At 37.8% G+C, this 13,219-nt stretch overlaps 1 protein-coding gene across 1 annotated transcript; it reads right to left on the reverse strand.

The window, feature by feature from the left end:
• Positions 1-359: 359 nt before the first annotated feature.
• On the reverse strand, positions 360-9,629 carry LOC140165581 (monocarboxylate transporter 13-like). Its single transcript, XM_072188866.1, has 4 exons — positions 9,452-9,629; positions 5,311-5,451; positions 2,818-3,618; positions 360-589 (listed from the first exon to the last, which is right to left on the reverse strand). The coding sequence occupies exons 1-4, from the start codon at positions 9,627-9,629 to the stop codon at positions 417-419; spliced, it is 1,293 nt and encodes a 430-aa protein (XP_072044967.1). The 3' UTR covers positions 360-416.
• Between the last annotated feature and the right edge of the window lie 3,590 nt (positions 9,630-13,219).

Raw genomic sequence — 13,219 nt, forward strand, 5'->3', positions numbered from 1 at the left:
CTATTCTATTCTCTCTCCTCCCATATTCTGTAGGTAGTCGTTGAATACCCTGGTTCTGTGGGGGCGAGCGTTGTCATATATTGGAGGATTGCATTGGTTCCCTGATTGTGAAGATATGGGATTCCAGCTTGCGGCACAGAATAATGGTTAATTTTGCACATTCAGTTTGAAACCCCACTACATTCACAAGACGTGTACTCAGCCGTGAAAAATTGCGATTGTTTCAAATGTGGTGTCATTGTAAAGGGGAACAATTAAAGTAGCTATCCATTGATATGCAACACGATATGAACATGTCATAAATAATCTGAGATATAGATGCTTGAAAAAACTTTCCAAACTTTTGTTGAGGAGTTTATATTGACGTCGTAATGGCATCGTTTACATGTATTTTCAAGAATTACCGAATCAAATCATCATTCGTTAATCTCTGTGTCCGTATTGTGAATCATGGCATAATCTTGATGATGGTATTTGGTAATTGTCTTTTTGAAGTCTGAAACTAACCACGGGGTTATAGAAAGAGTCGACACCACACTCAGGAACAGGAACGACGTTGTGTAGTTACCAAAACGCTCATACAACCACCCTGTATTCATGATGTAAAAATAAAAAAACATACGCATTTCTCATACATTAGGTAACATGCTCTAATGGAGGTCAATAACGTAAAAACTCGATAGTTAGCATATGTGCTTACTATCGAGCGCTTTTAAAACATACAAACATGAAGAGCCCCATCCACAAAAGTGTAAAGGGTTTTGAGCAAATCATCGATACAACTTAGTTATATACGAACAAGTAAACCTGCAAATGCGTGTCTCAACCCCCCATTAGCTCAGTTGGTAAAGCGCCGGACTTTGGTACAATTTCATGTTTTCAAAGCGCTCGATAGTAAGCACATATGCTAACTATCGAGTTTTTACGGTATAGATTTAAGACTATTCGTCGTAGAAGTGATGATGTAATAGGATTAACTACCATAGAAACAGGTTTAAACAATTTTTGAATATATCGTACTGCACAATCACGCGGCACAGTGTCATCGCCCCGATATCTTCATGGCAGAAATCGCCATGGTAGGTTGAATCCACAGCCACGCATGGCCATTTTGTTCCGACCTTTGAGACGTATGAGCCGAGGGACATCCGACTAAGGCTACTGACAATAGCCTGGTAATTGCCCTCTCTCTCTCTCTGTGTGAGTGAGCATGTATACGCCATGATGAGGTCAATGGTCATCTGCTTTTAGACTGTCACCACGAGTGAGTGCAGCTAGCCTACGCTGCGCTATAGTTCGGCACATATAAAATCAGAATATTTTTGTCAGTTTTTGAGTTCAAGACGCAATGGTTCTTTCTCAAGACGCAAGCTAACGACTATCATGTCCGTTGAACACATATATTCAAGTGCAAGGAACAAAATCTGGCTTCTTTAGACTAAATAAATTACGGGAGATATTCATCATTTTCTACCCCGGTATCCAAAGATTTATCGTCTGAATATCAAATCGTGCATAGCACATTCACGTGTACGTGTAGAATGCACACAAGTAAATACAAGTCTCCTACACCCTGGGAGAAAAAAATCAGTGTTTCAAACGAGGAAACGTGCAATACGACTGAATTAAATCCATTAGAAAAGGCTTAAAACCCAACTATTAGGCCTTGATTCATATTTAATCCTCATTTAGGCCTGGGAAATAGATTGTCTGTGAAAGATGAGCAGGATCTGACTTTTTATGACAATATTTTGCTAAACTTTCAAAATGTGTTACATTTCAGAAACACCAAGCTATTCGTGAGGTGGCGTACGCTGTATGGGCTATAGGGTGATCTAGTCGGCATTTTTCTGGAAAAAATGCTGGACTCCGTATATAATTTCTACAATAGATGACTTCATCTGACCTTCGATTTGCAGAAAGGGTAAGTTTTGAAGAACTGAGTCGCTCTGGAGTCAAGAAAATGACGTTTTCTGGACCCTGTTTGTATAGAAACTCAATGGAGGCTATTTACTGGTGTGCACCCTGTATCGATCCCGGGTATTCATTTCAGTGTCTCTGCTGTATAATGCGATTAACCGGGCGATGTCGGTGTGCGCGGTACATCTGTATTGAACCATAGATGACAAAGAACAGGGATAAAAACCTGGATCGTAATTCTATAGAATATTCATATCATGTTGATCACTCGCACATGTAAGATTAGTATCTTAGATTAGGTGATGAGTGCAACCTGCTCGTAGTGCAGGGCGATATATTCAAAATTGTTAACCCTATTGCTATGGTAGTTAATCATGTTGCATCATCTCTTCTACCATTTGTCTACGGCGAATAATTTGCCAACGACACCTCAAACATGTCGACAAACCTTGTTTTGAGGGGCTTTAAAAAAGACCAACATACTAAAAACTATTCAAATCTGAAATTTACTTTTTAGTGTAATCAGTTGTTGCCTATCCATAGTACTGTGCAAAGCACTAAAGCTTCAGAAAAAGTGGGTTATTTAATCAATAAATACCTGGTGGTTTTTTATTAATCTTTATTTATTTTAATAAATAAATAATTTGACAAATTTAAAAAAATAAAGATATTAAAATATCTTTATTTTTTTTAATTTGTCTCTATTCAGGGATTTCTATTTACCAGTCTTTAAAACGATCTAGTATGTGCAGGTAGCGATTATTAGATAATCTTATTTCGATAAACCCATGGAGAACTAAATCAGTTTCCTGGGATATTTTTTAAATCATGACGCCGCGTATTCCTGGGGTCGAGTACATCCCATACGCACACAATTAAGTTTTATAATTCACATACCTGACAAGAAGCCGCTTGATATAGCTCCCATCGAGTACCCAACGAAGAGCCAGCTAACTGCATTCGAAAGCTTCTTATCATCAACAACGTCAATAAGTTCCTTATAAAGACAACAAAAAGTTACTGCAAATCCAAAATTAACCCCAAACGATGAGCCCATAATTCCAAAGTAGGAATGTGACATAGACATGACTGGATCAGCTGCAAAGGCCAGAGTCGTTATCAATGCTGCGATATAGAGGATGGCTTTACCTGATAAATATTTTGCAGCTACTGGGAAGGTGATGGCACCTGCAAGATTCCCTACGCCACCCATAGTTGCTAAGAAAGCTGAATCAAATGGTAAAAATCCAAGATTCTGGCAATGTGGCACAAAATATATTACCCACCCTGTATAATGATAGCCACCTGCAGTGGAAATGCAGAGCAAGCATACGAATCTAAAGTTAATGAATAATTCCAGATCCATGAGTTGGATGATTGTCTCAAACTTATTTGTCAACTCGGTGGAAGCAGATAAAGTGTTCTTTGTAGCCAGACTATTGATGCTTTTATCTGTATCAGTTAATTCGATGGGTCTAAGTAACGCACCACACACAACTAGATGTGAGTTCAGTCCACCAAGAATTAGAAGCGTTCCCCTCCATCCATAGATGTCCAGTAGTAACTGCGTCAAAGGAGGTATAATCATCAAGCCTATTGATAACCCAGCGTGAGAAAGTCCATTTGCCAAATCATAGAACTTATCGAAGTAAAATGGCAAAGCTGCTATATTAATGGCTTCTGCTCCAAGGGAGAAACCTGTTGAAAATAAATAAGTAAATACGGCAAAAGAGTGGTTATGTTTTAATGAGTGGGCCCGATTCAAACTCTTTATAACCGGCGGGGGGGACACTCTAATATGAAATGGATATAGGTGTAGGGCTGGCACTTTTCAAAGAACTATCAAAATCAGTGATAGATGACTCGTTGGTGCTCAAATGCAAAATATAAGGGTCTGTGGGCATGTTGGGTGACAGAGCGAAAGGAAAAATATGTGGTCTTTGGGTGACAGAGCATGTGCTCATAAAAAAACATTTGGTCTTTGGGTGACAGCGGTGCTGAAAAAGGGGGTCTTAACAGTCCTACATACGCGTCACCTCCAAAGTGGGAGTGCCCCCGGGTATAACCGCAACTGCGAATCAGAATGGCTCTTCCAGATAAAGGTATATAAACATTACTGATGACAAATATTGATTGACAATTTTAAAGGGTCGATATTCATTATCTTAATCAATTATTATTGAAAAATAACATTTTCATATTTTGCAATAGTTCATTCTACAAATCATATACTTTGAAAACTTGCTTGATTTATTGTTGTTAATGAGTTATGTATATTTTACAAAAGTGTTGTTGTTTCAGCCCTCTTTACAACATAACTCAAGAGCCACAGGACCTACAAAACTATATCTGTGATATTTGAACTCTTCTACACACTCGCTATGAAATGATCAATGCACTACCATTCGCAAGATGCTGTGAACCACCAAATCGCAACATTTTAAAATAGTTGCTAACCTTAAAGGAGTATTTCGTGATCCTAGCATCCCCTTTTTATGACATTTTCAGTAGTTATCCACGAAAAAAGCTTTTTCTCAAAATTTCAGTTGATTCCGACTTTGCGTTTGCGAGTTTAATGCATGATTATGTGTATTACACTGGCTACCGTTGTAATGTCGTTCTGGTACACCACAAAGTAATTCAAATTTGACGATATTTTTGCTAAACGAATTAATCTGGAAGAAATTTTTTGTACATAAACAATATGTAGCCAGAGGTTTCCAGTGGATCACGAAATACCCTTATAACAAGGGAGTATGTTATCCCTCCGGGTTTTTTCCTCTCATCGTGAAACGCTCAAACAAACTCCCAAATGGCTCAATGTAATTTTCTGCCCATCCATTGCGAATTAGTGGAAAAAATATTTGCCCTACCACCTTTACCTTGGTGAGGCGCGTGCACATATTTATCCAATTTTGTTAGATATTTTAAGACTATGGGCATGAACTTTGTATATATGATATTGACCAATTTTTACTGGAATCAACAATTTTGTTTAGGTTTTGATCAATTATGACGGCATTATGACGTCAACCTGGGGATGTCCTTGTTTTTTATTGTATCGATGGAAACACGAGACCACACCTATATCAATTTTTACCAAAATCATAGACATCAGACGTTTTATAGCGAAAATGCAGAGGGGTGCAACTACACCTTCCTTGGCCGTGTTACAAAATTCAAACAATACCTCGGTTAACAATGGTTAAGACGAATTATTCCATCGCTGAGCGACAAGTGACTAATAATTGACTAATGATGCAAGACGCTTTTCTTAACGTAACAAAAATCGGTCTAATTCATTGGCTAAAGACCAGTCGCTATCGCACAGCGATGTAGTATAAATTCAGCTTTAGACGAGGGTTGCCCTGCTGAATTTTCTAAACCTACCTGTGAGAAGTACAGCCAAGATCAGTATCGGTATAGATCCTGCTGCGGATGCAACTATCAACCCAATGGATGAAAGTAAACCATACGCCATCATGGAGATACGTGGTGACAAGAGTTTGCTTAATGAGCCACCAAATATACCTGGAACGAGATACATGAGGAAATATCATATCATAGAACTCGCAGTAAACTGAGATATGCCTTCATTGCGCATCCACTCGTTGTCAAATGATCATCTGACGTCAGTCTGTGATCACCGACCTCATAGGCAAGGGGCAGCATATTTATTTATTTCTTGATTTATCTATTTATCTAATAATCATACAAAGAGGTACAGGGAAACCTACTTTGTTTCCTACTTTGTTTGTTGCTAACTCTCTGCAGTTGCATCAGCAGTTAGGTGAGGTCTGCTTGTTTTCTGTTGACAAGGGGGCAGTTTTCAGTGAACGGCTCTTTTCAGAGCCACCAAACATTTCGACTTTGCAGATAGGTGAGGTATGCTTGTTTTTTGTTGACAAGGGACAGTCTTCAGTAAACGGTTCTTTTCAGAGCAATCGGTAGGCTCTTTTCAGAGCCACCACAATTTTCAGAGCCATCAGCAGGCAAGGGACAGTCTACATGTCTCATTCTCAGGTACTTTGTCCTGAAGAAGTCAGAACTACTCCTGAAAAGCTTGACAGTTCTAAATTTGTCCGACAGTGACCCGCTAAAAACCCACTAATTATTAAATATATAAGGTCTATATTCGTGCGAGATTCGGGTAGAACGTTTGAATCTCACAAATGTTAGCAACGGGTGGTATTATAGAACTTGAAACGGAGAAAGAACTGGTATCTGCAGAATATAGTCCTGCCCAATAATAATAATATTAATAATAACAAATACCACATTCTAATTTTTGACCTGAATTGGATACATTTTCTATCAAATTTCAATCAAAAATTTGTTCTGAATAAGAATTTGATCGCCCATCTTGGAGAGTTTACGATGGTAAATTTTGTTTTTAGTACAGTCAATCGCCATGGTCAAACGCACAGTTCAAGTGATTTGCAAAGCAGTGTCACAGTTTTCTCGTAAACTAAGTAAACATCGCCTAGCTAAGCGTTACTCTTGGGGAGTACAAAAGACAACAATTTAACTATTGTTAATGTAAATCAACGTATTTATTTTTAGCACAAAATAGGTAAAATTTGGTCAGAATTTAAATCATATCTTTTGAATTCAATCGAAAATGATCTCAAATCTCTTTCGTTAGTGCAGTTTTTATTCTAGCTAAATTTTTCATCAATACAAGTGCCAAGGACAGTTAATATGATTGAGGGTTTCCAAAGGTAATGTCTCCTTCATGACAAACTACTACCTGATCTTTTCACTCTATGTCTATTGCCACAAACATAACAAAGGTTTATTAGATCCTAATTAATAGAACTCGACCATATGGTGATCCCTTGCTAAGGAGCAACCAGACTGGATTTACATTTAGATAGATCTGTGCTCAGCAGACGACCATATTTCGTCGACTTTACGAAGGCCTTTGACTTCTATTAAAAGATCAACCATGCTTTCTGTATTGCAATATTGCATTATCCCTGAAGCCTGGTGGACAGTGCCCAGGACAGTGCTAGCTATCCAAGTGCTCTACAACAACTGATGGTAGATCTCGGAACCATTCCAAGCCAACTGGTGTTCTGCAGGGTGATTGTTGGATTTTTATGAAATTGCAGACAATAACCCCATAGTCATAAGTGTACGCACACCTATCAGTGGCAGCACCAGTACCCTTTGGGGGGGGCAAAGGAACTTCAGGGGAGGAAAGAATCAACAAATCTTGCTCAAAATTGCAGGAAATTGTCAAAAATGTGGAAATTTTTGTTAATTTTGTTATTTTTGGCGTGTGTGTGTGTGGGGGGGGGATTGGGAGAAAGAAAATTATAGAGGTGGTGTGGGATTTGTCAATTCTTCCTGTGACCACCCCACCACCCCGTAGTGTCGCCACTCACAACAATCCCCGGCAACAATCACCCGAAGCACCTGAATTCTGCTGTTTTTACGAACTAATTTAAAATTGTAACTTTTTAAAGATACACCCTGTATGATTTTATTAATGGTCTCCCCTGCTAATATTGTACCTGAACAAAGACAAATTATTGGGCAGAAAATTATGAAAGGTTGCTATGGCAATTTTTTCTTTTGTTATACAGTTTTGTTTAACTTATGCAACCTTTTGATTTTTTGTTATTTCGTTATTTTTGTGTTTACTTTGAAAGGCTTGTTATGGTACGTGATCATTGCTAATATAATATTGCAATCAATTTTATAATACGCAAATTGTAAACATGCAAGTTATGTTGCCGGTTGGGGTGTGTGGGTTGGGGTGCTTATGTAATTTGCTGCAAACGGTGATACATTTAATATGTAATTATTGCCAATGTGTCAACTGCCACAAAATGTGTAAAAAGTTCAAACGGCTCCAATTTGGTGGGTAAAATCTGAACAAAATTCCGGATAGAGTTGGTTGGCGCTTATTGATGATGCATGGTGGGGTGTGTAGATGGGCTGTGTTTGTGTTTATGTTAAGGTGGGGGGGGACGTGTAGAGTATGGGACTTGATGCGCGTGGTACGTGCGTTTGTGTTGTGTGCCCTTCTTTTTGCACCGCAAGTTATGAAGCCTCTTTCATAACATATCAGATAAGATGAGTAGAAGGTAAGACCTCTAAACTTGGCAAAGAACAACTTTAAATCTAGAAGGTAAGTCCTCTAAACTTGGCAAAGAGCAACTTTAAATCTAGAACGTAAGAGCTCTAAACTTGGCAAAGAGCAACGTTAAATCTAGAAGGCAAGACCTTTTAACTTGGCAAAGAACAACGTTTAATCTAGAAGGTAAAACCTCTAAACTTGGCAAAGAACAACGTTAAATCTAGAAGGTAAGAGCTCTAAACTTGGCAAAGAACAACTTTAAATCTAGAACGTAAGAGCTCTAAACTTGGCAAAGAGCAACGTTAAATCTAGAACGTAAGAGCTCTATACTTGGCAAGAACAACATTAAATCTAGAAGGTAAGACCCCTAAACTTGGTTGCACAACAACATGTGGTGATCTATATGGGAAAATGCAAGAATCATATTTCTAACCGAATTCAAACGGATGAAATAGTTTGGATCCACATAGTTATATATATCATAAATGACTAAAGTTGGTTGATCTGGATCAAGCTTGATAATTATTGACCGTATTCATTTAAAGAGCTCATGAACCTTTGCGACCTGGTCCAGCCACAGTAAAGGAAAGATGCATGTATTGGATACATAATACAAACCTTTGCTTTCTGGTGCAGCCACAGTAAAGGAAAGAGCGCATGTATTGGATACATTATACAAACCTTTGCTTCCTGGTCCAGCCACAGTAAAGGAAAGAGCGCATGTATTGGATACATTATACAAACCTTTGCTTCCTGGTCCAGCCACAGTAAAGGAAAGAGCGCATGTATTGGATACATTATACAAACCTTTGCTTTCTGGTGCAGCCACAGTAAAGGAAAGAGCGCATGTATTGGATACATTATACAAACCTTTGCTTCTTGGTCCAGCCACAGTAAAGGAAAGAGCGCATGTATTGGATACATTATACAAAGCTTTGCTTCTTGGTCCAGCCACAGTAAAGGAAAGGGCGCATGTATTGGATACATATACAAACCTTTGCGTCCTGGTCCAGCCACAGTAAAGGAAAGAGCGCATGTATTGGATACATTATACAAACCTTTGCTTCCTGGTCCAGCCACAGTAGAGGAAAGAGCGCATGTATTGGATACATATACAAACCTTTGCGTCCTGGTCCAGCCACAGTAAAGGAAAGAGCGCATGTATTGGATACATTATACAAACCTTTGCTTCTTGGTCCAGCCACAGTAAAGGAAGGAGCGCATGTATTGAATACATATACACAACTTTGCTTCTTGGTCTAGCCGAACTCATCACAAAGAGAGAGAACGCTATTTACCCAGTGCAGTCACCGAGGCCTATTATGCAATACTCATTTTCTATTTGGTCCTCTGTAGACTGGATCACTCCCATCTGGTCCACAACTCTTGTGACAGCCAGGGGTTCATCCTAATCTTAATGGTTAAAAAGCAGACATATCTTACATGAAATAGCTCCAAAGCCAGGCACGAGGGAGATGATCAATCCTATAACCCACGTGTTAGTACCAAATTGGTCTTGTAGAACTGGCAGTAACAATCCAAGGGCTTTCACCATACCAGTCTCAAGAAGAAAAGCGATAAAAGATCCCAGACACACAATCCAAGCCCATCCACTATCCATACTGGATAGAGACCGTCTAACTCAATTCAAACTGTTAGATATGTACCGTTGCATGCAGCTACGTGTCCTTTTCTACAATATGGCACGCCAGAGTGGACAAAACCTAAAAAAAATCCAGGGTTCAGACCAACCTTAAGTCGCTAAGATAGCGAGTTTTCTTTCATTTTACCTCATTCGTTTGGCTTAAAATGAAAACAAAGCTTTCCTGATAGCTGTTACTGTTATTTTATCATACACTTGGCAAAGAATGGCCAAATTAAAATTTGACCGAAATCGTGTATTAAGACTTTTAAAATCGTCCAATGCAAATACTTTTGATCGCAAAATTTAATATAACAGAAAATAATGTAAATGCTTATATTATGTAAATGTAATGTTTTTATTACTAATATTATATTTCAAAGATTTATATATATATTATATTATATTATATTATATATATTAGTAGTAATAAAAACATATCTCATGACAGCTTGCTACGAGGTATAAGCTCGTATAAACATATGTTGCAGAAGGGGCCTTCTTTAGAAGAAACCCAAACATTACATTTACATGATATAAGACTTTGGGCCAAAAATGAGCATTTTGGTCCAAATTTGACCCCACAGATATACTTTAGACCAACAATTTAGCAGTTATGAGGCTCGAAAGTTTCCATAATTCCAGGGTTCAGACCAACCTTAACTGTGGTGTTCTGTGGCAATGAATTAGGTGTAAGTTGGGACATACATTAGAAACATGACAAAAATCATGTTTTAAACAAAGTTTGTCGATTGAAATCGACTTGGGTTAGGGAACTTTCGGACATGCAAATAGACCAGCGAATCACATCGCTTTATGATTAACGGACAGAAAAACTAGCGATATTTCATGGTTGACCAGGCGTCTATTGATTCACCTAATTGCTGAAAATTCAAAGGCATAAAATAAAATAGTATAGTGTTTATTGTTGACAATGGCCTCTGCGATAAATCACCGGCTTTGGAGTCATCGACTTTTGAGCCATTTTCTGCTTTTGAGAACTTTTCGTGTTTTGTTAAGGGCTTAACCCAGTAAAGTAAAAAGGCAGTTTGATAAAGTTGCATTCATACAATTTTTGTTTTGCATACCAACTTTGTCATATAATATGATATACTCTATATATCTACCTCGAGAAGAATTTTTAAGAAAGTTTTAAAAGTGCCAATATTTTAAGTTAAAGGAGGATTTCGTGATTCTATCATCCTCTTTTTATGACATTTTTCAGTAGATATCCACGAAAAAAGCTTATTCCCAAAATTTCAATTGATTCCGATTTTGCGTTTGCGAGTTATGCATGATTTAGTGTATATTACACTGCTCCATAGGCCACTGTTGTAATTTCATTCTGGCATAAATAAATAAAAAATAAATGTTGGTATTTATACAGCGCCTTTCACATGTGAACATGTACCAAAGCGCTTTACATTTATTCCGCCGTCGTTAGAATATGTCAGCTGCCATACAATGTCCAAGGCATGCTCATACCTTTGGGCGGCGCTCAATGGACAGTATTCATAACAGCTCCCCATTTCACACCTGGGTGGAGAGGAGTAATCGAGATAAAGTGCCTTACTCAAGGGCACAACACAATGGCGTCGCCGGGGCTCGAACCCGCATCCTTCCGATTATGAGTCGTAGCCCGTTCCGCTCGGCCACCGTGCTCTGCAGAACGAAATCCAAATTTGGCAATATTTTTGCTAAACGAATTAATCTGCAGGAAAGTTTTGGTACATAAACATTAGTAGTAACCTTTCCCCCTTTTAAAACACAAAAATCAAGCTATAGTTCATATATCTACCTTGAAGCCTTAATGTACGATCTTTTTTCAGAATATACCTTTTCAAACCCGATTTTTTGGGCATATTTGTAATACTTACCGTACACATGTTCAAACTTACATCTATGTACACGCACCAAGTATGGGCTTACCCCAGATGCCCCAATGTCCCTTGCCATTTTGCCTTATATATAATACTATACATGTATTATATAAAGAAGTGTTTGGAATAATACGTATAATATTTTCGATGAGCTATAAAGATTTAGGTTCCTTATTACATTTATATTTTAATTGTATGTACAGCAATAATTTCGTGTATATTACATGGAGGACGAACTCAATTTCGGCGCGGGAAATTTGGATATCGCGTGTTGAGAGCCGGCTGTTTTTATTCGTTTTTATGGTCAATATGAGTTTGTTTCAAATAACACCATGTGATTGCCGGGGTCATCCTTTAACCACTGAAGCTCAGTTCTTGATTGACAGTCAATTCAACCAATGATATTCGACCAATCAGAAAAGACGAGCTATGAGGTTGTCGCCAGACGGTTTGTTTAGAAACGGAGGAGCACAAATCGGCTGAAAATGAGACTAGGAATAACCGCCCTACTTATATTTGGTACCAATGCTTATGTACGGGTCTCCCCTATCCAGTGATACCAAATAAGTATGCCTTCACAGTCCATGCACACTCTATCTCTCTCAGGGAAAGGACTACTTATGGCTAGCAACTATTTTAAACTGTTGCGATTTGGTAGTTCACAGCATCTTGCGAATGGTAGTGAGCTTTGGCAAAAATTGTCTGATCATTTAATAGCGATTGTGTAGAAGAATTCAAATATCACAAATATACTTTTGTAGGTCGCGTGGTTCTTGAGTTATGTTGTAAAAAGGGCTGAAACAATAACACTTTTATAAAACGTACAAAACTTAAATATTAGTATTAGTAAGTTTTCAAAGTATATGATTTGTAGAATGAACTCTTACAAAACATCAAATGGTTATTTTTCAATAATATATTGATTTAGATAATGAAAATCGATTTCTCTTTTGTTTTTGTTTGCTTCAACCAACAATACCTAGTCTACACTTAAGGGTTGGCCTATCAACCATGACAACCCATAGGACCAGAGTTAAAGCCATATTGTAACATTTCTATAAAAATAGAATAGTATTTCTTTTCCATAAAATGTTTACTGTCGGGTATATATCCCTTTTAAATTTTAGCCGAACAGCTGAGGTAAAGCAAAGAAAATTGGAATTTACCATGTTTACTACATACCAGCGCCAATGTATGTTACTCATTCGATCGTGCTGCGGTACGGTCCTTTGATGTGTGTGTATGACCGTCCCGCACGCCATGAACGTACTGTGTTATGAACATTGCATACGCGTTTAACTAATATTTCCATCATAATAATAAACAGACGTTCAAACGGTTTATTCAAAATCTCGGATTTTGACAAAACAACAACACCTAAAGTCTTGTTTTTTACAGGGTATCTTAGTTTACTAAAGTTCATTACAATCGTGTAAAAAACACCAAAATTTAAAAAATTAGTCCTCTTTAGCAAGTGTTACAATATAGCTTTAAGTTTCCACATCACTTTAATTTAATAACAGAGAGGCGTATAACATAATATCATTATACAAATAATATTAGAATAGAAATATTCTACTGATACATAGATAATGTTGAATATACAAATAACATAGGTTTCAAGTTAGTGATATCAAAACACTTGCTGTCAATTGGTAACGGAACCAGGCGGCTATACTTAGGGTCATA

Source organism: Amphiura filiformis, chromosome 12, assembly GCF_039555335.1.
Source record: "Amphiura filiformis chromosome 12, Afil_fr2py, whole genome shotgun sequence".
In the NCBI taxonomy this organism is placed as follows: domain Eukaryota; kingdom Metazoa; phylum Echinodermata; class Ophiuroidea; order Amphilepidida; family Amphiuridae; genus Amphiura; species Amphiura filiformis.

Bases quoted from the DNA above. Each gene is read 5' to 3' on its own strand.
- LOC140165581 (XM_072188866.1), bottom strand. From the start codon at position 9,629: ATGGATAGTGGATGGGCTTGGATTGTGTGTCTGGGATCTTTTATCGCT. The intron at 5,452-9,451 runs GTAAGATATGTC...ATCTCGTTCCAG, and splicing joins TGGCTTTGGAGCTATTTCAT to GTATATTTGGTGGCTCATTA. The intron at 3,619-5,310 runs GTAGGTTTAGAA...TATTTTCAACAG, and splicing joins CTTGGCTGTACTTCTCACAG to GTTTCTCCCTTGGAGCAGAA.